This window comes from Megalobrama amblycephala, linkage group LG1, assembly GCF_018812025.1.
Source record: "Megalobrama amblycephala isolate DHTTF-2021 linkage group LG1, ASM1881202v1, whole genome shotgun sequence".
Classification (NCBI taxonomy): Eukaryota; Metazoa; Chordata; class Actinopteri; order Cypriniformes; family Xenocyprididae; genus Megalobrama; species Megalobrama amblycephala.
The window spans coordinates 42,072,431-42,096,742 of record NC_063044.1 but is presented as its reverse complement, the minus strand read 5'-3'; the positions used below and the strand labels follow the sequence as shown (position 1 = coordinate 42,096,742).

At 39.1% G+C, this 24,312-nt stretch overlaps 1 protein-coding gene and 1 long non-coding RNA gene across 3 annotated transcripts in view; one reads left to right on the top strand and one right to left on the bottom strand.

Annotated features, from left to right (window-relative positions):
* Positions 1-3,722: 3,722 nt before the first annotated feature.
* LOC125270180 lies at positions 3,723-10,150 on the bottom strand. Its single transcript, XR_007185288.1, has 4 exons — positions 10,012-10,150; positions 8,189-8,263; positions 5,266-5,349; positions 3,723-4,997 (listed from the first exon to the last, which is right to left on the bottom strand). It is a non-coding gene; the product is annotated as an uncharacterized LOC125270180 (long non-coding RNA).
* Positions 10,151-10,237: 87 nt separating this feature from the next.
* usp31 (ubiquitin specific peptidase 31) overlaps positions 10,238-24,312 on the top strand; it is a 37,129-nt gene continuing 23,054 nt past the window's right edge. For both annotated transcript variants that reach the window (XM_048193487.1, XM_048193477.1), the window contains exons 1-4: positions 10,238-11,571; positions 16,971-17,108; positions 22,128-22,222; positions 22,314-22,406. In XM_048193487.1, coding sequence (XP_048049444.1) covers positions 11,044-11,571; positions 16,971-17,108; positions 22,128-22,222; positions 22,314-22,406 — 854 coding nt within the window. In that variant the 5' untranslated portion in view covers positions 10,238-11,043. The remainder of the gene's footprint in view (positions 11,572-16,970; positions 17,109-22,127; positions 22,223-22,313; positions 22,407-24,312) is intronic.

Below are 24,312 nucleotides of genomic sequence, written 5' to 3'. Positions count from 1 at the left end.
GGATGTGACATCATTTAGACTCCTGCAGAGGACCACGTCATGACCAAAGGACCATGTGGTCATGAAGCAAAGTAACTAACTCTCTTTTAACTATTTAAAAAAAAAAATCATGTTTTCACTTGCTCATAAACATAGAAAATGTAATATTTTAAAAACTTGTACTGTTCTTTTGTTAGCTAGATAGCAAGCTAACTAGCTAGATATCAGCCTGTTGACATTTTTTTTTTAAATATCATCATTCGGTAAAACCAAAATTTTGGTTAAACCGAATGACTTTTTTAGTGACAAATTTTAATCTTCTTGTAAAAAATGACAAAAGCAGTGTTAATTGATTATAAAAACCACATTATATCATTAACACTTAATAAAATTTCTAAATGAATTATATCTCTATTTTTTTTTTTACTTTTAAAAACCTTATTTGTCAGTGACTCATATGTCTGTGTGTGTGTGTGTCTATATATATATATATATATATATATATATATATATATATATATATATTATATAATGGGTCATTGAAGTCATATATACTTAAAAGTTTTGAGCAGAGAACTAAATTGCAGGATACATTTTAAAGTATTATGTTTATGAATTTATGATCTATGACTACAGGACATTGGTGGGAAGGGTATGAATTGAGCCTGTTTACTGGGGTCTAAAAATACTGCTGTAGTGACACAACTGGCACAGCAGAGGGCATTTTTTTTTAATGTATTTTAGGGTTGGAACATGTGAGATAACAGATCCTAAACCAGGTGTTTTCTGACTCCAAGGATGAACTGACTCCAAAAATGAAAATATAAGGGCAGCCATATATTTCAATGTATAGAGTATAAATAAATAAAAATATTTTATTGTCATTGTAGTAAAGCATATATGCTTCAGTATTTGTAGATTATTTTTTCACGTTTCTATGGTGTACTGAAAAAAAAAGCATTTCATAAATTTGAATGGCTTTTATTGCCAAAAACATTTAATATATGCAAAGAGTTAATATTTTACAATGTTGACCCTTCTTCATAACTTCTGCAATTTGTTCTGGCATGCTGGATATCACCTTCTGGGCCAAATCTTGACTGATGGTGATCCATTCTTACCTTTTTAGTGCTTGGAGTTGATCACAATTTGTGTGCCTTTTGAGGATTGACCACAGGTTCTCTGGGATTAAGATTTGAGGAGTGGCCTCAGCCACGGATCCAAAATTTCAGTGTAATGATCTCTGAGCCACTTCATTATCGCTCTTGTCTTCTGACATTGTGCTCCATTATGCACGTATCTGCACGTATCATCAAGAAATTGCACCCGTATTGTTGGAAGAAGTTGCTCTTGCAGGATGTTTTGATACCATTCTTTAGTGCAGGCAGTGTTTTGGGGCAGAATTGGAGAGAGCCACTCCCTTGGATGAAAAGTAACGTCACACATTGATGGTCTCAGGATGCTTCACTGTTGGCATGACACAGGACTCATGGTAGCGTTCACCTTTTCTTCTCTGGACAATTGGTTTTCCAGATGTCCCAAAGAGTTGGAAAGGGGCTTCATCAGAGAAAATCTGCTGCTGTCCAGTCCTTGTACTTCCTGCAGAATTTCAGTCTGTTCTTGATGTTTTTCTTGGAGGGAAGTGGCTTCTTTTCCACCCTTCTTGACACCAGGTCGTTGTCCAAAGTCTTGGCCTCACTTTGCAGAGTCACTAACACCCATCTGCTGCCAATATTGAGCAGCTCTGCACTGGTGGTGACACGAATCCATAGCCAACTACTCAGGAGGTGTCTGTCCTGGTGCTTATTGGACACTCTTGGGACATCCAGAAGCCTTCTTCACTGCAGTTGAACCTCTCTCCTTGAAGTTCTTGGTGATTCAGTTAATGGTTCTTTCAGGTACAATATTCTTTGCAGCAATTTTCTTGCATGTGAGGCCATTTTAATGCAAAGTGATAATGACTACACATCTTTCTTTGGAGGGAACCATTGCTAACACAAGAATACTATGATTGGAAGTTCTCAGGAAGTAACTGTTCGAGCCAGTTCACTAATAGAACTGAATCTAACTTTAGTTCCGGGTTGAAGACCCAAGACACAGCCAAAGTAGTACGTCCGACTCAAATACCCCTTTTCCACCAGCACGAACCGGGTGCTAGTTCAGAGCTAATGCTAGTGCCAGTTTGGAGGTGGTTCAACTGACGAGCCTTCTAAGAACCGGTTTGCCTTTATACGGGCTAGAGAGCAAGCACAGAGCCAGGCCTTGCATCACTGTATACGTCTCATATTGCACAGCAAAGCTAGCGCCGCAGCGCCAAACACACCAAGCTTGTTCGAGATGCATCGGCTTCTCGCATAGCGATCGGCACATGGCATCAAAACACTGTGAGAACGATCCAAAAGCACAAGGAGTCGTATGCTCTACAAACACTCTCTTGGGTGTTGAAAGACAAAGAACTGATTTGAAACTAGGCTCTGGCTCCGAACCAGCACTCATATACCCCTTTTCCACCAAGGCAGTTTGAGTGCTGGTTTGGAGCCAGAGCCTAGTTTCAAATCAGTTCTTTGTCTTTCGACACACAAAGCACCAGCTCCGAACCAGAAAAAGTGGTTCGTAAGTAGCACCAAAACATTGCTGGGCTAGAAGTAAGAACCGCTTGCGTCAGGGGCTGGGGGCGGGGTTACCGTGACTAACAAGAAACTTGTGACCGCCATTTTTGAAATAGCAGCTAATCGAGCTAATAGCAGCTCGATCGTAATCTCCGTCTATATACAAATTACGGCGAGCCGTGTTTGGATGCCGATGTAGGTTCGCAAAGCCATGAGCATCAACAGTAGTGAAATATCCGCGATTGCCGATTCGGCGGGTGCCGCTGATCCGCGGGAGCGTTTGTAGAGCATACGACTCCTTGTACTTTTGGATCGTTCTCGCGGAGCTTTGATGTCATGCACCGACCGCTTTGCGAGAAGCCGATGCATCTCAAACGAGCCTGGTGTATTTGTGTTTGGCGCTGCGGCGCTAGCTTTGCTGTGAAATATGAGACGTATACAGTGACGCAAGACCTGGCTCTGTGGTGGCTCTCTAGCCTGTGGAAAAGCAAACCGGTTCTTAGAAGGTTCGTCAGTTGAACCAACTCTGAACTGGCACTAGCACTAGCTCTGAACTAGCACCTGGTTCGTGCTGGTGGAAAGAGGGTAATATACCCCTTTTCCACCAAGGCAGTTTGAGTGCTGGTTCGGAGCCAGAGCCTAGTTTCAAATCAGTTATTGTCTTTCGACACCCAAAGCACCAGCTTCAAACCAAGAAAAGCGGTTCGTAAGTAGCACCGAAACATTGCTGGGCTAGAAGTAAGAACCGATTGCGTCAGGGGCTGGGTTACCGTGACCAACAAGAAACTTGTGACTGCCATTTTTTTAAATAGCAGCTAATCAAGCTAATAGCAGCCATGTTAGCTTTGCTGTGAAATATGAGACGTATACAATGACGTAAGGCCTGGCTCTGTGCTTGCTCTCTAGCCCATGGAAAGGCAAACCGGTTCTTAGAAGGCTCGTCAGTTGAACCAACTCCGAACTGGCACTAGCACCCGGTTTGTGCTGGTGGAAAAGGGGTAAACCTGCCTTGATGGAAAAGGGTATAAAAACAACCGAATGAGCTGGTTCAACCAACTGTCGAAGTTTGGTGAGGATTACCGAGGACTCAAAAAGAACCGAATGAGTCGGTCCAACTGACTGTTGAAGTTTGGCGAGTATTACCATGGAGTCTGATGAGTGAGTTGACGATACAATGCAAGATGTAGGCTACTCAATACTGGTCAGTCGTATTCGACATAAAGGATCCGCAAATTAAACTGTGACCACAAACTCCATCTTAAGTGAATGAAAGGCAATAATCAGCAATATGCATTAACAAATGACTTTGAATGTTTCATAGATTATCTACGATAATTATTGTTTTATCAATCATAGAGTTTCCTAGGTAAAAATTGCACATGAACGCCCTCCCATTTCAAAACTTGAATGTGATGAACTTGTAATCAAGACTTCAGAAGTGAGAGTTGTCAAATTTTCGATAGCACATGAAGGTAGCATTATTAGAAAAGAAATGCACAGTTATATCACTGCATGATGACATCAGAAAACTATGAATATTTTATGCGCATTTTGGGATATCGCATCAAAAACTGCTGGAAACGGCAAGATGCGCATAAATTCTAAAAATGTGCATGAACTTATGTGCTCGTTTGAGTCGGATAAATTTTCTATCCGATAAGAAAACATGCATACAAACTACGATGGAAACACGTTTACCTCAGTGCACATCAAAAAAATCATGTGACTTTGTGCAATGGGACGGCCTACTGTACTAACCAGTGGAAAAATCTTGTTGCAAAGCATCGGAAACGCTGTTTTGGTAATTCAGAAATCTGTTGTCAATGTGGTTCCGTATAATTCCTCCCAGAACTGTCTTTACATGACTGCATTCCCAATCAACTGTATTTGATTTAGATTTTTATTCAGTTTATTTTGCATAAATAAAATTAACACATTCTTGTAGTTTATAACCAGTCTTGATAAAGCAGAATAAAACAACAACAATGCTAAATAGAACTTTTTTCCACTATTTATTCTGTTCTCTAAACGTTTCTACTGACCTCCTTGCACCCCCTTGTGGTCCTTTTGGGGTCCCAGACACTGTTTTGAAAAATAATAACTGGACCACCCACTACAAAGTCCTGAGTTAAATCATAAATACTGCACAAAAATAATGCACAAAACATTGTGGTGAATTCACTCAAGCATATCCAGGGAGCTTGGTACAGGTGCACTTGTGCAATTTCCCATGATATTTCAACAAGCTGCGACACGCTTTTCTGCCTTGTGTATCTCTCTCTGCTTAACGGGGTGCGTGCTCTATTCAGCAGTGTGGGAATGCCCTGTCCCTCGGATGAGTTACTGCACTTTGACTCTTAGCAACAAGCCAGCCAATCCCTCCATACAACCTGCACCAAGCTCAGATTTCTATTGGCCAAAATGTCAGATGTCATAGATTTGTTGGGGAGCAACACAAGAGGTAAGCATTATTAAAAAGAATTTGCCCAAACAGGCCAGCCCTGTTGTATCTTAGCCTGATTCAATGCCAGGTATGTATGAATAACAGTGTTTTTGTTTCCAAAGAAAGCTTACGGAAAGATTGTTTTCCCTCACGCTGATATAACGTATGTCTTTTTTCATGAAGACTGTATTCAGTTATCTTGTCATTTACATCAAAAGGTGATAAATGACTTACCTTTGAAATAAATGAGCCATTTTCTGCTTCAGATCTTGACATACATCATGCAGTGCTTTGAGATTCTACAGAATTATCAGAATCCTCAGGGAAAAAAGCAATAAAGATATAAATGAACAGTCATTAAAGGTCATACATTTTTAATACGTGTCCTATATTGAGCATGCCAGCTATCTTTATTGGCATGCACAAGAGAAGAGTTTTGTGTGTCGATTATGTGTTATGCAGTGTTATACAGAATGGATGGGCTACGGGGGAGAGTAGAGAGGCACAGTGAGGTTTCTGCTGGATAGAGATGCAATTATCTCATGTTACACAAGACCTCAGTCAAACGACCTTGAATATGTAACAACTGGATCATCTATGGCAGCAGGCCAAAACCGATCTCAGTTCTCTTGTACACATATTTATACTTTAATGTAAATATGATATTTATAGTACAATCTAAATATCAACATCAACTTGTTAAAAAAAAACCTTAATTTTTAACAAATATACATGTATTTGTACTTTGTACCATACAGATAGATAGATAGATAGAACAACATAGAATGAATGACAGATAGATAGAATGATCGAGATAGATAGATAGAATCAACAACATATGAAGATAGAACAATTGACTAGACAGATATAGTTAGAATGAACAACAGAATGATCGAGATAGATAAATAGAATGACATATGTACTGTAGATAGAACGAACAACTAGATAGACAGAATGAATGACAGATAAACAGAATGATCGAGATAGAATCAAACGATAGAATGAACGAAAGATGATAGACAGATAGATACATAGATCGAATGAACAACATATGGATAAACAGAATGATCGGGATAGATAGAATCAACGACAGAATGAACGACAGATGTAGATAGAACGAACGAATAAACAGATAGATAGTTAGAATGAACAAAAGAATGAAGAAAGATAAACAATGATCGAGATAGAATAACAGATATGTAGATAGAACGAATGACTAGATAGATAGACAGACAGATGGAATGAACAACAGAATGAATGACAGATAGATAAACAGAATGATCGAGATAGATAGGTAGATAGATTCCAAAAAAGTTGGGACACTGTACAAACTTGTATTTTATTCACAATAGAATATAGATAACATATCAAATGTTGAAAGTGAGACATTTTGAAATGTCATGCCAAATATTGGCTCATTTTGGATTTCATGAGAGCTACACATTCCAAAAACGTTGGGACAGGTAGCAATAAGAGGCCGGAAAAGTTAAATGTACATATAAGGAACAGCTGGAGGACCAATTTGCAACTTATTAGGTCAACTGAAAACATGATTGGGTATAAAAAGAGCCTCTCAGAGTGGCAGTGTCTCTCAGAAGTCAAGATGGGCAGAGGATCACCAATTCCCCCAATGCTGCGGCAAAAAATAGTGTAAAATAGTTTTCTCAGAGAAAAATTGCAAAGAGTTTGAAGTTATCATCATCTACAGTGCATAATGTCATCCAAAGATTCAGAGAATCTGGAACAATCTCTGTGCGTAAGGGTCAAGGTTGGAAAACCATACTGGATGCCCGTGATCTTCGGGCCCTTAGACGGCACTGCATCACATACAGGAATGCTACTGTAATGGAAATCACAACATGGGCTCAGGAATACTTCCAGAAAACATTGTCGGTGAACACAATCCACCTATGGCTAAAACTCCATAGGTCAAAAAAGAAGCCATATCTAAACATGATCCAGAAGCGCAGGCGTTTTCTCTGGGCCAAGGCTCAATTAAAATGGACTGGCAAAGTGGAAAACTGTTCAGTGGTCAGACAAATCAAAATTTGAAGTTCTTTTTGGAAAACTGGGATGCCATGTCATCTGGACTAAAGAGGACAAGGACAACCCAAGTTGTTATCAGCGCTCAGTTCAGAAGCCTGCATCTCTGATGGTATGGGGTTGCATGAGTGCGTGTGGCATGGGCAGCTTACACATCTGGAAAGGCACCATCAATGCTGAAAGGTATATCCAAGTTCTAGAACAACATATGCTCCCATCCAGACGTCGTCTCTTTCAGGGAAGACCTTGCATTTTCCAACATGACAATGCCAGACCACATACTGCATCAATTACAACATCATAGCTGCGTAGAAGAAGGATCTGGGTACTGAAATGGCCAGCCTGCAGTCCAGATCTTTCACCCATAGAAAACATTTGGCACATCATAAAGAGGAAGATGCGACAAAGAAGACCTAAGACAGCTGAGCAACTAGAAGCCTGTATTAGACAAGAATGGGACAAAATTTTTATTCCTAAACTTGAGCAACTTGTCTCCTCAGTCCCCAGACGTTTGCAGACTGTTATAAAAAGAAGAGGGGATGCCACACAGAGGTAAACATGGTCTTATCCCAACTCTTTTGAGATGTGTTAATGCCATGAATTTTAAAATCAACTTATTTTTCCTTTAAAATGATACATTTTCTCAGTTTAAACATTTGATATGTCATCTATGTTGTATTCTGAATAAAATATTGAAATTTTAAACTTCCACATCATTGCATTCTGTTTTTATTCACAATTTGTACAGTGTCCCAACTTTTTTGGAATCAGGTTTGTAGATAGATAGATAGATAGATAGATAGATAGATAGATAGATAGATAGATAGATAGATAGATAGATAGTGGCAAAGCAAGAGCATGACGTTTCAGTATAAATAGCTTCCAGTTTTTATAAACAAATAAATTGTGAAGATTTTTCTACAAATACTCCATTTACTGTCAATGCAAAACAACTAAGTAGGCTGCTTCACAAAGCATGAAATTCAGTTGGGCTGAAATCCTGTTTGACAAGATTTTCAAATGAATCTACAACAGGTTTCTGTGCCGTCATTGTGGCTCCTGTAACTGACAGAGGCTCAGAAACACATATTCCTCTCACATTCTGGATACATACTGTGCAGCGCTGGTCAAGACAAGTCCACACGCTCAGTGTCCTCTGTCCTTTCACTGTCTTCTGCTCCAAGCTTTGCTGTTGACAAAGCAAAAATAATCTTTGAAAGAAACTGTGTTAATCTAAAATCTTCCTCTCAAAGTTTCTTTATAATGGCCCTCTGAATGGGTGAACGTTGTGGTGTAGGCCTAACAGTGCCAGATTATCCATCGACAGGATTGGGCGAGTGCCCTGGGTCAAAAATCGCTCACCAGAGGATATGCTGCAAATTCTACCCAAAAAATGGGCTACAGACCACTTTCCTAAGTGCATTCGTTGCACTCAGACTGTTCTTTACCCTGCCCGTTGCCAACTGCGAGAGCAAGAGATCCTTCTTGCAACTTAAAAGAGTGAAGAATGAACTCAGGACAACCAAGAGACAGAAGTGGCTGTCTGCACTCTCCCTGGCTATTGAATCCGAACTAGTCAGGGGACTTTGAGAATTGATGCTGCCTTTATGTGCTATCGGAAATTTCATAATTCCCACTTAAGAAGTCGTGATTACACAATTGTTGCATTCATGTACTTTGTTGTTGGAATGAACAGAACTCATAGAGGACACCAGGTTTATTCTTGCCGATTGTTTGGGAAAATCTCATTAAAACCAAAATTATAGGCCTATGTAGTGTCCCATGTACTGACAACCAAATAAACATTCACAGTGCTATCTAGATAGTCCGGTTGCTGACGATTCTGTAATTTAGGTCAAATGCAGGCAATTTTCGCTGAGTATACAATACGCTTCAAATGATTAAACGTATATGTAAATGTTCATGTGTAATTTTTACCTAGGAAGCTTGTATTCCAATAGCACGTGAAGGCAGCATTAATTAAAGGATCAGTGCACTTTTAAATAAACTTTTCCTTATATATTATTCTCCTTATAGTGGATTTCAATGGCCTCCAAACGGTTGAAGGTCAAAATTACAGTTTCAGTGCAGCTTCAAAGGGCTTTAAACGATACCAGACAAGGAATAAGGGTTTTATCTAGAGAAACGATCGGTCATTTTTTAAAAAAAATACAACTGTATATGCTTTATAAACAAAATATCGCCTTGAACGTACTTCCGGGTTCTGTATTCTTCAAAAAGCTTACGCTGTATGTCCTACGCCTTCCCTATTCAACTTACGGAATGAACGCGGTGCCAGTTTCGTTTTTTCCATAAGTAGAATAGGGAAGGTGTAGGACATAAAGCGTAGGCATATGTCCACTATAAGGAGAAAAATCCTGGAATGTTTTCATCAAAAACCTTAATTTCTTTTCGACTGAAGAAAGAAAGACATGAACATCTTGGATGACATGGGGGTGAGTAAATTATCAGGAAGTTTATTTAAAAGTAGACTAATCCTTTAATGATTTTGCATTCACAAAGTCTACAAAAAAAGATTTTCTGCTGAAGGTAAGGTGGCACTTCAAATGTGGTCACCCTAGGCCACTACACTCTGTTAATCTGGGCCTGAGGCCTAAAGACCATGTTTTAAATAGTCATAATCAAGATTTTCTATTTGCTAGTCAGCTGAAGCTTGTTTTCAAGTCAATTTTTAATATTATTTAAGATAATGCAACATAATATCTAGTAAACGAGTAAAAGGTTCGATGACGGGATCTGGTTTGATGACGGGCTTTTTGAGCCTGTGGGGGTACATAAAATGGTATCCGTGTTTTAAAACATTGTTAAGTTATTGTCGTGCAGCACCCAGTACGCTAGAGAAGTCTAATAGTGCAAAATTACTATGACTCGAGGTCGAGGACACCCCTAATCCATTAACACCATAACAGAAACTACCTGACCGAGAGACTGCTGCTGCTGCTGGGCTGTGACGTCACGGCGCACCGCCGCCCTGCAGTGTCAGTGATTTTAGAAAAGCTCTCGAGGGCGAGACGTCCCCCCACCAACACAGTACACCACTATCACTATCGGAATCCACCGGACATCTTCACAAGTACAGAAAACCGCCGACGTCAACGAGGACACGCGAAAAACGTAACGGATTTTTTTTAGTGCACGCCGAACTCTGGCTGGGTCGCGCGCATCTGCTCGCGTGCTGTTGCGTCGGGCTTGGTCGCTGCGACTGTTGGATTTTAAGTCAAAATAGACAAACAAGCTAACGTATCTCGCCTTGGCGAATTTAGCGATCGGAACGGAGCGTCGTTGCCTGGGTGGAGTTGCGGCGCATCGTTCAATTATGCATGAAGAAGCGGCTAGCGCACTAGCAGCGCGAGCTAACCGCTGTCCCGTATTATGACAGTGATCTGCATGTCTACAGCGTTTGATCACGCGCGGCAGTCAAGCGCGTTTGATTTCGATGCTGAAGCTGGACAGGATCTCCGGTAGAAATTAACTTTTGCCCGTCATTTCATTGACATGGCAAACGGTTAGCCTTGGGTAGGCCTAGCTAGCCGCTGTGTTAGCTAGTGGAAATCACTTCACTGGATTACAGGCAGCATGCAAACCCAAACGGTTTGTTTGTAGCGAGGGAGCCAGTGGACGTGTAACACAGTATGTTATAGATGCGGAGCGAGTAGATGGCTGACAGCCAGCTGCTAGGTTACTGCCAACTTGACATAACAGGGTTTTAATATCTGAAAAAGTGGCAGGTTTCACAATGCATCTTCTCAATGCAATTTCGGGTTGTGTCACTGAAGCGAATACTTGGATAATAGAGGCATTGCCTCCAGCTAGCTAGCTCTTTGAGGAGTAACATGTCAGATCTTGAGTCGATTTTATGCTCTAAATAAGCAAGCCACTCGTTCAGCCTCAGCTGGCAATTGTAGCTCGATTATCACTGAGAGAGGGGATGCCCTAAACGCTTCAAGCATGTCTAGCAAAGCTTCGGTTAAAGAGAAGAAGTCCGGCTTCAGCAAGAAGCTCTTCCGCCGGGGCTCGGTGCGCTCCGTGGGGAGTTTCATGAGCAGAGTCCTGAAGACCCTGTCCACGCTCTCCCACTTCAGCTCGGAGCTGCACGCGCCCGAGGGCGACAAGGACGATGGGGGGTTCACCGCCTTCAAGAACGAGGGCAAGGGGTCCGTCGCGTCGGACGAGAGCGACTGCGGGGGGTTTCTGTCCGGGGACAAAATCCCAGGAGTTGCCGGTTTGAAAAACCACGGCAATACGTGTTTCATGAACGCTATTCTGCAGTGCCTGAGCAACACGGAGCTGTTCGCCGAGTATTTGGCTCTGGAGCAGTATCGAGGTGACGGGACGGATGACGAGAAACCCAAGACGAACGGGGTCGTGCAGAGGAAGGGCGGTCAGGACAAAGGAGAGGTGACCGAGCAGCTGTCGGGATTGGTCCGAGCCCTGTGGACTTTTGAGTACACGCCGCAGCACAGTCGAGACTTCAAAGTGAGTTTATTCACACATGGGACTATTATCTGCCTTAACCACTTATACGATTATCTAACTGAAATGGGACCTGAAATGCAATGAATCATTTTAACTTAAAGTCACCATGAAATCAAAATAAGGGTTAGTTCACCCAAAAATGAAATTGTCATTAATTACTCGCCCTCATGTCGTTCCACACCTGTAAGACTTTTGTTAATCTTCAGAACACAAATTAAAGGGTTAGTTCACCCAGAAATAAAAATTAATGTAATTTATTACTCTCCCTCATGCCGTTCCACACCTGTAAGACCTTTGTTCATCTTCAGAACACAAATTAAGATATTTTTGTTGAAATCCGATGGCTCAGTGAGGCCTCCATAGGGAGCAATGACATTTCCTCTCTCAAGATCCATTAATGTACTAAAAACACATTTAAATCAGTTCATGTGAGTACAGTGGTTCAATATTAATATTATAAAGCGACGAGAATATTTTTGGTGCGCCAAAAAAACAAAATAACGACTTATATAGGGATGGCCGATTTCAAAACACTGCTTCAGGAAGCTTCGGAGCATAATGTATCAGTGTATCGAATCATGATTTGGATCGCGTGTCAAATCGCCAAACTTTGGTGCTCCGAACCGCTGATTCATTATGCTTCGAAGCTTCCTGAAGCAGTGTTTTGAAATCAGCCATGACTAAATAAGTTATTTTGTTTTTTTTGGTGCACCAAAAATATTCTCGTGGCTTTATAATATTAATATTGAACCACTGTACTCACATGAACTGATTTAAATATGTTTTTAGTACATTAATGGATCTTGAGAGAGGAAATGTCATTGCTGGCTATGGAGGCCTCACTGAGCCATCGGATTTCAACTAAAATATCTTAATTTGTGTTCTGACGAAGGTCTTATGGGTGTGAAATGACATGAGGGTAAGTAATTAATGACAGAATTTTCATTTTTGGGTGAACTAACCCTTTAAGATATTTTTGATAAAATCCGAGAGGTATATGATTCGTCCATAGACAGAAATATAATCAACACTTTCAAGGTCCAGAAAGGTACTAAAAACATCAATTAAAATAGTCGACATGACTGCAGTGGTTCAACCTTAATGTTATGAAGCGATAAGAATACTTTTTGAGCGCAAAAACAAAAATAACGACTTTATTCAACAATGTCTTCTCTTCTGTGTCATTCTCATACACTGTTTACGTTCAGCGCTTCCAGGTTCTACATCGGAACGCCGACTCATTATTGGCCGGCTCCCTCGTCGTCATCACACTCATGCCAGAGATTGTATATTATAGGGAGATGAGACATGAAGGCGAGTAATTAATGACAGGATTTTTGTTTGAACTAACCCTTTAAAAATGTATTCCGGTCCAGTTACAAATTACTTCCTAAATAAGTATTCAGTAACATGATCCAAGCACCACAATATGAAAGTAATGTAATCTGATTACTTTTGGGAGTCCTTCAAGGTCACATATGTAAATAAAATCAATATTTAGGAGAATGATTGCAAACCTATGATTTCCTCTGATTTAGATACCCACACCCTATCGTCAAATTACAATTATTCTAATTCTCTGTTGTTAAGCATGATCAACATATTACACTGAAGTAGGTTGCTTTTAATTGAACATTTAGCTATTTAAAGTAAAAGTTCTTCTTTGGCAATTTTATTTTTTAATAGCTTAAACTTGGGCTTTACTCCTTTTAAACATAAATTGTCATTATTTCTATCACTGCAACTTCCTGAACACACACAAGAAATAAAATGCATTCATCCTAAGAAAAGGCTGGATAGGCTTTACAGCGCTTCACAGCCGTTACAAATCACGTACAAATTACTTGATTTGTCCTGGTTAACTATTTTAGCAAAACTCTCCCACATGGTACATTCCTTGCTTTTTTGTTTTTAATTCTCCTTTTCAAAATTTCTCTCAGATCTGTTTTGCCTCTGTTGCCGTTTAAACAAGTGGACCCCGCAACTATGTAGCTTAATGAGAGTCTGCAAATTAGTGCCAGATGAAAAATTAAGCTTTAAACACATTCATATTTCCATCATTATGCTGGAAAACATTACTTTCAGAATAATTTCTGTTAAGCTGGTGTATATTTAGAAATCTATTAAAGGATTAGTTCACCCAAAAAGGACATTTCTGTCATTAATTACTTGTTCATCTTCGGAACACAAATTAAAATATTTTTTGATGAAATCTGAGAGCTTTCTGACCTCCCTATTGACATCAATGTCATAACCAATTTCAAGGTCCAGGAAGGTAGTACAGACATCATTAAAATATTCCATGTGACTACAGTGGTTCAACCTTAATGTTATGAAGCAATGAGAATACTTTTTTGAGGCTTTATTCAACAATTTCTAGTATCTAATTTGTATCCTTATTACGTAACGCTGTTACATGTATTCCATTACTCCCAATCCCTTAACATATGTATATATATTTTTTTAAATTCATGTGCACTAGTAATCTTTAATCAAAATATATATCTTCCCCTCACTACCATTCCACTTCATGCCAACTTAAAAAAACCAAACAAAACACAGTCCAGACAAATCATTCATAAATTGGCCTGAATCCGTTTGAGCGGTTCTCAAGTCAATAACTTGCTAAATCAATAAATCGAGAATTGAAAGTTTGTTTGGTAATTCACAGAGAACCGATGATGTGAAGAGGGAGTTAGTTTTGAGCTGTTCTCAGAAATGAACCGTTCAAAAGAAGTGATTCGTGGAAATGTTGAACTTCTCATTACTAAAGTCTGTAAACCACAAAAAAGAATCTGACTGCAACCCACTTGACATGCTGCACTTGTTTTCTACTAATTTGTTTTATTATTATTTTTTTTTTTTTTATCGATCTTGTTTGATAAGTGAGATCTCTGATTGTAGTCCTTGAAAACAAAACAAAAAAGTAGTGCTTTTAAAGTCCTTGAAAGTCCTAGAATTTAATTTTACAATACCTGTATAAACCATGAATATGTCTTAGTAAGATAATATACTGTTTAGGCTAAATGCTCTGTTTTATGATCAAAACTCTGTAGTTTTCATTGAAGAACAAAATACAACACAATGCAATATAATGATGATTGAGAGATGTACAAATAAATGTGCCTCAACAGACTGATGTATCATATTTGTTGCACATGATATGATTTTTAGGGCCCAAGCGAAAATTCGCGCAGGGCCCTCTTGTTCTTCTAAGGATTATTATTATTTTTTTTTTTTTTTTTTTTTTTTTTTTTTTTCCGTCTTCCGGGGCTTTTTGGGGGCCTTAACATGCTCAAAAACTCTTGAAAATTGGCACACACATTGGAATCCGCGGCCATTAGGACGCCGGAGAGGCTGGTACCCGGGCGTGGCAGGGGGGCTCGACAGCGCCCCCTTGAAAAAAGTCTGAAAATTTGGTCCATATATTAAACACGCTTGCACGTATTAGTATGAAACTCAGTACACATATAGACCTCATCGGGCCGAACAACTTTCGTGCTCTAAGTTAAACACCACGCCAACAGGAAGTCAGCTATTAAGGGTTGTTTGAAAAACGCATGCTCTGGAATTTGATATACTCCTCCTAGACGATTAATCCGATCGCCACCAAACTCGGTCAGCATGAAGTCAAGACACTGATGATTAAAAATTGCCAGGGGATTTTTGATATCTCGAACGGTTTGGCCGTGGCGAGGCAACGAATTTATGGCGAGAAAAAGGAAACAGGAAATGTGTTATAACGTCTGCATACATATATTGATCTTTATGAAACTTCACGAGTGTGTTCGTTATAGGAGTCTGATCACATGGATGTGACTATTGTGAGTCAAAGTTATAGCGCCACCAACTGGCAGCAGGAAGTGTATCACTTTTTGAAATGTTTTGAGATCACCCTCTTATTTTTACCTGATTTGCTTCAAACTTCATCAGTGTAATGTCAATACACAGCAGATGTAGACCTATGACAGGATTTTTGATATTTGAAATATTGTTGCCATGGCAACAGGTCAAACTGTAATAATATTCTTGAGTGTTTTTGAGGCTCTTAACATGCTTCAAATTGCATGAAACTCGACACACACATCAATATTGTCAACCAGTAGACATGGACAAAGCCATAGAAATGGGCGTGGTGGAGGGGCTCAGTAGCGCCACCTTTTGACAAAAGTGGGGGGGTTAGTTTTTCCTACAATCACCAAACTCGGTACACATATTGTTCTCATCAAGCCGGACAATTTTCTAATTTACATTCATTAGCTCCGACCAACAGGAAGTCAGCTATTTTGGTTTGAATGTTAATTTTTTGAAAAAACAGGCTATGAATTTTATACTACTGCTCCTACAGGGTTTATCCAATTTACACCAAACTTTTTTTAACTTGTTGCTAACACATTGAAGTTGTTTAATTGCAAACGGATTTTGGATATCTCAAACGGTTTGGCCGTGGCGAGGCAACGAATTTATGGCAAGAAAAGGGAAACAAAGTGTTATAACTTCTGCATACATTAATTGATTTTGATGAAACTTCGGCTTAGTCTTCGTTGTACAAGGCTGATCACATGGATGTGACTATTGTGATTCAAAGTAATAGCGCCACCAACTGGAAGCAGAAAATGTGTCACTTTCAGCATACATTGAGATCACCCTCTTATTTTTACCTGATTTGCTTCAAAATTCATCAGAATAATGTTAAAACTTGGCACATGTAATCCTTTGAAAATGGGCAGGGAGGAGGGGCTCTATAGTGGCACCTTGTAGTGCAGTAAATGTGGAGTGAATTTGACATAGTCCTTTGATGTTTAACCGTTTTAAGTGCCTATTGCCCGCTGTGCACAGTTGCCCTGAAGCCACCGGGGTGGCGGTGCCACCGGGCTTGGGCCCGCCATCGCTGCTCGCAGCTATATTTCTTATATATTTTCTTAAAATCAACTTAGGTTTACTTGATTATATATATATTATATAATATATAATTAAGTAAACCTAAGTTGATTTTGTCTAGTAATTTTTGATTTTGTTCATCTTTAAATATTAAGAATATAAAAGTTATTATAACGTTTATAAACACCATGAAAGATTTTACAGCAAAAAGACACATTACAGCATTTTGCTGGACATTTTTACGATTGTACTAAAAGGTGTTTTGCTTGCAAGAAAAGTATAAACTATCAATCAGACGACAGAAGGCATGTAGTAGATTGTGTACAAAAGTTTTGATCATGTTGAGACCTTAGAAATTCATGTATCAATATATGATACACTAAAGGCTCTATAAGGTTAAAAGCTCAATTGTCAACACTGACTGTAAGTTTTCCATATCTGATCTTGCTCCTAGAGTTTAGAAACATTCATGTCTTCTTGATCCAAACTTGACTAACACTCTGTGTGTGTTTTGGTAGAATGCTGTGGCCAAGAGTGCCATGCAGTACCGAGGAAATGCACAGCACGACGCCCAGGAGTTCCTTCTCTGGCTACTGGACCGTGTCCATGAAGACCTCAACCATCTAGTACACCCTACCATTAGAGGCTCTATAAAGGTATGGCTGATATCATAGTGAAATGACTGAATGTTTTGCTGGTGCATAGCTACCTAGTCTAAGGATGTTGTACTTTCTCCTCTTAAGCCGTGTGTCCACCAAAGCGTTTTTAGCCAGCTGAAAACTGTTTTAGCTGTGGGCGCTTGAGAGCGCTTTGGCAGCGCAGTGTTTTTTTTTCTTTTTTCTCTCTCTGTTGAGACACTTTGCTTGTTATGATACAGAATATCCACAGGAGTGTTACTAGTATCTCATTTCACAGATAGCTTATTTCTGTTTTAAATTATTTTGTTCCGTTCAGGGCTGCACGATTAATTGAAAATAAACCCCATGCGATTTGGCAATTGGCTGCGCTTTGCCTTTTTTTTTTTTTTTTTTTTTTAAATAAATGCACAGCTTGTCAGAGAAGTATGGCTAAATGCTGCTCCATCTGAAAGCCAAAGGGCGCTCTCAACTTCAAATATGCCCCGCAGAAGAAAGATAACACACGTCATTCCAGAAAAATCCTTATGGGATTCACACTATCACTGTAGCTGAATAAACAAAAGATTGACGCTCTTTGATTAAACATGACTAATAAACACACGACTACGACAATATATGGTTTATCTGACGACTTCAAGCCTTCTTGGGTATTTCATGATAATAAGTAATATTTATAATGCAATGCTAATCGACACGTAGCCTTTATCACTGTATAGAATACTATGAAATAATATGTTGTGTCTTATTCTGTGTGAGAAGCACATCATCTCACAGAAGGGTGTTTTCAAACACTCAACTGACATTATGAAGTTAGTTTGAAGTAAAAACATGTTATTAAATGTTGTCTTTTGTTGGACCAGAGGTTCATAAATGCTTCTCACGTTTGGAAAGATGTTTGACACGTGTTGTTTTTTCAAATGCACGTTATAAGCGGCTCAAACTCGCAGTGCTTTCAGATGAAGCAGCATTTACTACTGGTCACAGAAACGTGATTCACTGACAAGCTGTGCATAAAAAAAAAATCGCGATTTCATAATCGCACTGATTCAAACGGTTTAAGCGTGGTTTTGGGTTAATTGCAATTAATCGTGCAGCCCTAGTTCCATTATTATGCTAGTTGTCGTCTGTTACCATTGTACAAGCAGGATGTGGTGGTTGGTCGGTGTGGCATTTGTCCCGCCCTTCCTCCATTGTGATTAGACAGCCAGGTAAAAGTTGAACATTCTTCAACTTTCGGTGAGCGGTAAAAAAAGAAAAAACATACAGTGCTCAGAACTCAGTGTGAAATAGACGCTAAGCGCCTCGTCATGCTGCTGGATTTTTAAAAACGCGGCACTCCCATTGAAAACAATTGGAAAAATAGGCTAGCCTCGGGAAAAAACACTTTCGTGGACACAGCCTTAAGCTCAGCTTAATTTGGAGACTGTTAACCACTCTTGTTGTTTACAAAGTTTGCACAGGATGGGGTTTATATTGACAGGACAATAAAAGCTTGAGATTTCAATCGTTTAAATAGCAGAACAGGATAAGAGCCAAACGTGACTGGATTTATAGAGCCATTTTCCCCTGGAATGGCAGCTAGGAGTCTCAAATCAGACATCAGTCTGACAAAGATCAGGGCAAAAGAGTTTAGGGGATTTAAATTCTGCTCTATATCAAATACATCGGACATTAAGTCACATCCTATGGCCTGTTTGGAGGAGGGATCGTTTGGTTTCTTTTTACAGCTTGTGGTGTCCTGGTCAGGGTCAGCCACTTGCATCCTCGCATGAGGTCATTCAGCTTGTCCGATTGATTTAGATGTACGTTGTGGTTTCCTAGAGTTTGTGCCAAGGAGCATGAGGCTGACAGTTTCCTGGCCGACTGACTACACTGCCCTGGAGAGCCAGATGCTTAGCTGGAATCTTAAACTTATAAAAGATTGTCAGCCTGTCAGATTATTAATCACTTACACTGTCTTGGGGGTTTATTTATTTACTCAAACTCTTCCTTTATGGTGCAGCATAATCATATGAAACTTTATCCTGACGTTTGACAGCAGTTCTTCTGTGCACTTAGGTTGTGTAGATATTAAGTTACCGATGTTTTCTGGTCTAACATGTTAATTCTGAATTTTTAACGAATGTTCTTGGGTCAATACCCAAGAAAAAAGTTTTTTTTGGCATTATGTTGATTTAGCATAGAAAATTATTTTAACTCATCCCTTATCCCTCAGGGGGAGAAGGGATTCTCTTTTCAAAGTTTCAGTAACATACAGTAGAAATAAATCATTTTGGATTGTTTAAAGGCAGATACACTTCCATACAAAAGTTTGGGGTTGGTAAAACTTTAATGTTTTTGAAAGAAGTCCCTTAAGTCTACATTTATTTGATCAAAATACAGTAAAAACAGTAATATAATGAAATATTTATTTAAAATAACTGTTTTCTATTTGAATATATTAAAAAATGTAGGCTAATGTATTTCTGTGATCCAAGCTGAATTTTCAGTATCATTACTACTCCAGTCTTCAGTGTCACATGATCCTTCAGAAATCATTCTAATACATTCTAAAACAGTTGTGCTGCCTAATATTATTTTATAACCTGTGATACTTTTTCAGGATTCTTTGATGAATGGGAAGTTCTAAAGAACAGCATTTATATGAAATAGAAATCTTTTGTAACATTATAAATATCATATTTTTAACTGTCATTTTTGATTAATTTAATGTGTCCTTGCTGAATAATAGTATTTATTTTTTTTTCTTTAAAAAAAAATGTTACTGACCCCAAACTTTTGAACGGTAGTGTATGTGCAACATGCAAAAAGCTGTCCTGTAAAAATTAGTTTATGTTCAGGAATATTTGGAGAATTTACTTCGACACATTATTCCTTGTGATGATTATGTGTTCACAAGTTTTATCTGAATTATTATATAGGCCACGTTCACAGTGCTGCCGAAAACGGTTGTCAGTAGGGGTGGGAATCGGAGGGTACCTCACGATAAATGGCTCACGACAATGATAATATCACGATTCTGCGATAATCGGTATATTGTTATACAATCCTATAATGATACATCGCGGTATCGGTCTTAATATGAAAACAAAATGCAAGTGAAAAGGTTAAGTGCAGGTTTTCTCTCTTTATCCGCAAAAGGGATAATTCCGATCTTCAGTTCCCACGATATATGTAGATTTAATGGAGTTCACGCCACTAAAAAGCAAGATATATGAGGTGCATTTTATTGATCATCAGCTAATTTCAAAATCAAAGAACACAATAGGAGAGAGCGACAACAAGGTCTCGTTACTTTTAATGAAGATAATTGTGTGTTATGCGTCTGCGACTTGATTTCAGTTTCATATGCGTCAGTTTGTGCATCAGCTTGCTGAACAGATCTGCGGCGATGCGTGATGCAGTAGTGTTGTCATATCTGACTCTCACATGTTTCAGTTTTAGTGTTTTTGGGAGGAGTAAAATTTACATATAGTTTCAGAAACCAGATGCATTTAGGCCGTGTGTCCACCGAAGCGTTTTCAGCTGGCGCTCTGCTTAAAACGCCTATCTGTGAGCGCTTGAGAGCGCTTCTGCAGCGCAGCGTTTTTTTCCGTTGAGACGCTTTGTTGCTATGATACGGATTATACACGTCACTGTTACTTATAACTGATTTTGCAGGTAATCTGTTTCAGACTTAAAATGTTGACACAATGTGAAATTACTTTGCTATGTATTTTCGGAGAGCAGCAATATTAATTTCTCATCCATTTGTTCCGTTCTCTGCTTGTTGATGTCGCTGTACAGCAAGAATGTTGTGACAGTTGGTCGGTGTTGTATTTGTCCCGCCCCTCCTCTACTCTGATTGGACGGCTGTCTGAAAAGTGACAGTGATGAGCGCAGCATTTTACTCAAAGTTGAACATTTTTCAACTCGAGGCGACCAGTAAAAAACGCAGAGCTCTCAGCGCTTGAGCGTGAAAAAGACGCTCAGCGCCTCGTTACGCTCCTGGCGTTTAAAAAATGCAGCGCTCCCATTGAAAACAATTGAAAAAGTACGCTAGCTGCTGGAAAAAACACTCTGGTGGACACACGGCCTTAGACTGATACATAGACAGCTTTGACTGGAATGCGTCCCAGACCATCTCCTGAAGTGGTTTGAGCGATCTGATTTAAATCTGTCTCAAATGCGTTTCGGAGGGCATTCACACCTAGTCTTTTCACGATCGGATGGCTATCCGATCAGAGAAAATGCATATAGTGACCAGATGCAAACAGACCCTTTTGACGTTCTTCACCGAGCGCTTACACAGATGTACACGGGCGTTTGAAAGCAGGCGTCTATCAGCGGATCCCTAATATGCTTTCAAACGCTACTGTGTATATCGTTTGAAGAACGCCAAAGATGTCTACGTTTGTCACATCAATGGTATAAAATTGCGTCAAGACTTTGAACTTAAACGTGGCTGGGGCATCTATTTTACTCACACTGCTGTCCGCCATCCTGTTAATAACCTCTTTTTCTTAGGCTGCTTAACTTATGTTCACGTTTCCCTCATTCATGTGTTGAGCGCCACCTTGAAGTAGTGACGCTTTGAGCAGAAATATCTATTTATAGTGCTTTATTTTGTTAAATTAAAATATCGTTATTTGGCGCAGCGATAGGATTCTCATGTCGCACAGAGAAGGACGACGATATATCGCCATATCGATATTTTGTCCCATCCCTAGTTGTCAGTCCTGTATTTTAGTCCTTAATACAGTTATGTTCGCCGTATGGTTATTTACGGGAGTGACAACTGCATTCTATAACACACGTACATGTTCAGGACTCATAACCATATTCCCGGAAAACCCATGCTGTGTGGACACTGTGTTATTGTTGCTGCCTGCTCTGTACACAACACATTTTATATGCATTTCAGTTATTGGTGTGGTAAATGTTTGTTGCATCATATGCAAATCTATTATGCATATTCAATAGTTGACCTTCTTTCCTCCTGTTTGTCTTGAGTTACTGGTATTAGTATTGTGAATATTCTCATGTTTGTCACCATAGCCACCTATTGAGGAAGATGATGGAGCATTAGAGGGACCTTCACCTCCTCTTTCAGCCGGCTCATTTGTCCAAGAGCTGTTTCAAGCTCAGTACAGGTATGATCATTCATGTCTGTCTGTCAGCTGTACTTAATTTTATATATTTGCCTTAATTGAAATCACTCACTGTGACCTCTGTTGATTCCAGATCTTCGCTTACCTGTCCCCACTGTCAAAAACAGAGCAACACTTTTGATCCTTTTCTTTGCATCTCCCTCCCGATTCCATTACCTCACACACGGTAAGCACTCATGTCAGAGAGACTCTGATTTAAATCCCTTGCTCTGTGTTTTGATGATGGCAACATGCTTCATCTGTAGTGAGGACATAAAGACAGATTGACCTACGTTGTGTCTTTATTAATGATGTGACTGATCATCAGGGGTAGGATGAATATGAAGAAATATGTCCTGACGCGTCTGCGAAGTTTAGATGAAGCATTCGATTTCATGACTGTTGTAATGATGTTGTTAATTTAGTCTGCTATGGACTTTCAGATTACATTTAGATACAACTAATGGCTTCATTTAACTCTGGAAACTTTGGGGTGTATGTGTATCACAGCCCACAATATATCCTCACCAACCATGAAACATGTTGCTGCTCTGTGGTATCTATATAAATGGATAAACAACTGATTAAAAGATGATTTTGAAAGAATTCTCTTATGTTCACCAAAGCTGTAACATTACAATTTTAAATAACTTTTTTTCTGTTAATATATTTTAAAATGTAATTTATTCCTGTGATGGCAAACCTGAATTTCCAGCATCATTACTCCAGTCTTCAGTGTCACGTGATCCTTCAGAAATCATTCTAATATGATGATTTGATCCTCAAGAAACATTTATTATTGTCATCAATGCTGAAATCACTTGTGCTGCTTAAAGGTGGTAAAGAGGATGTTTTGTTTTATACATTTTTGCAATATTACTTGAAACGTCTTGAAAGTCTTTACTAACTGATAAAAGACTATTTATTAGGTGCACTGAAAGGAATAATATTAATATACATCATCTGTGCACGAGGTAGGGCCTTAAAAACATCAGCCAATCATTTACGCAATCATCGCGTAAACGTTTGGCCCTCTGGCTTGTCAATCCCTGCCATGACATTCCTTGTGAGAGACGCGCGGCCGCGCGCTCAACTTTCCACACTCTACATGCGCCGCATGCAATGTTTTTGTCAGGAGACAGGAGTAACAACTGCAGATTATGAGTTACCTGCGGTGAGTCCGACATAATGAATCCACTAAGTGTGTGCGCGGCTTAACGATTGTAAGGCCGATTATGAATGTAAATTGATACTTATGACTGATCGCGCTCAAACGCGTCCAGTCAGAGCCAGTTGCGTTCAGTCTGCATTACAGTCTTGTTCAAATTCTTGAAAGTATAAAATCTGCTTCAGAGCAGGAAACAATATTATGTTGAGCAAGTGAGTTTTAGAGTCGTAAAATGTTTTAATAACAGCGAATGCCGGTGGTAAACCATGTCATGCGTTTTGGGAGGCGTTCCTTTAAAATAGTGTGAAGGAGGGGGTTTACGCATGGACTGTAACAGTCTTTGGACATATTAAAAATCCTCTCTATCACCTTTAATATTTATTTGTTAGAAGTATATAATCTTTTTTTTCATCTCATCTCATATTTGTGTTAAAGGACTTTTAAAAGTTACTTTATAAGCTGATATTCAAGTGAGTGAAGTTTGTTCCATGTCAAATAGTGTTTTATGGACTGTTACATATCCTTGTATAATATAAATTCAAAAGGCATGCAAACTTGAGGCAAAAAACACAAGAAGTGCTTTTTCCCATCATTTTTGAACTGTCACTGTTGGCATATAATGAAACAAAGATTGCTAAAGTCAACAGGTTTTACTAATATTTTTTTGGCCCCTCTCTACAAAATAGTGGACTAATCAGTAAATATACATCTGTGACACTATTTAGATTTGTCTTTTGTACAGAAAAAATATTAACAAAATCAAAAATTTGAGCGGGGGAAGTTTCCGAAATCATTTGATTTGACACGGAATGTGTTTTTCAAATATTTGTTTTAAAGGTGCTACAGATTTTTTTTTTATACATTGTTTTGTTTTATACATTTTTGCAATATTACTTGAAACTGTCTTTACTAACTGATAAAAGAC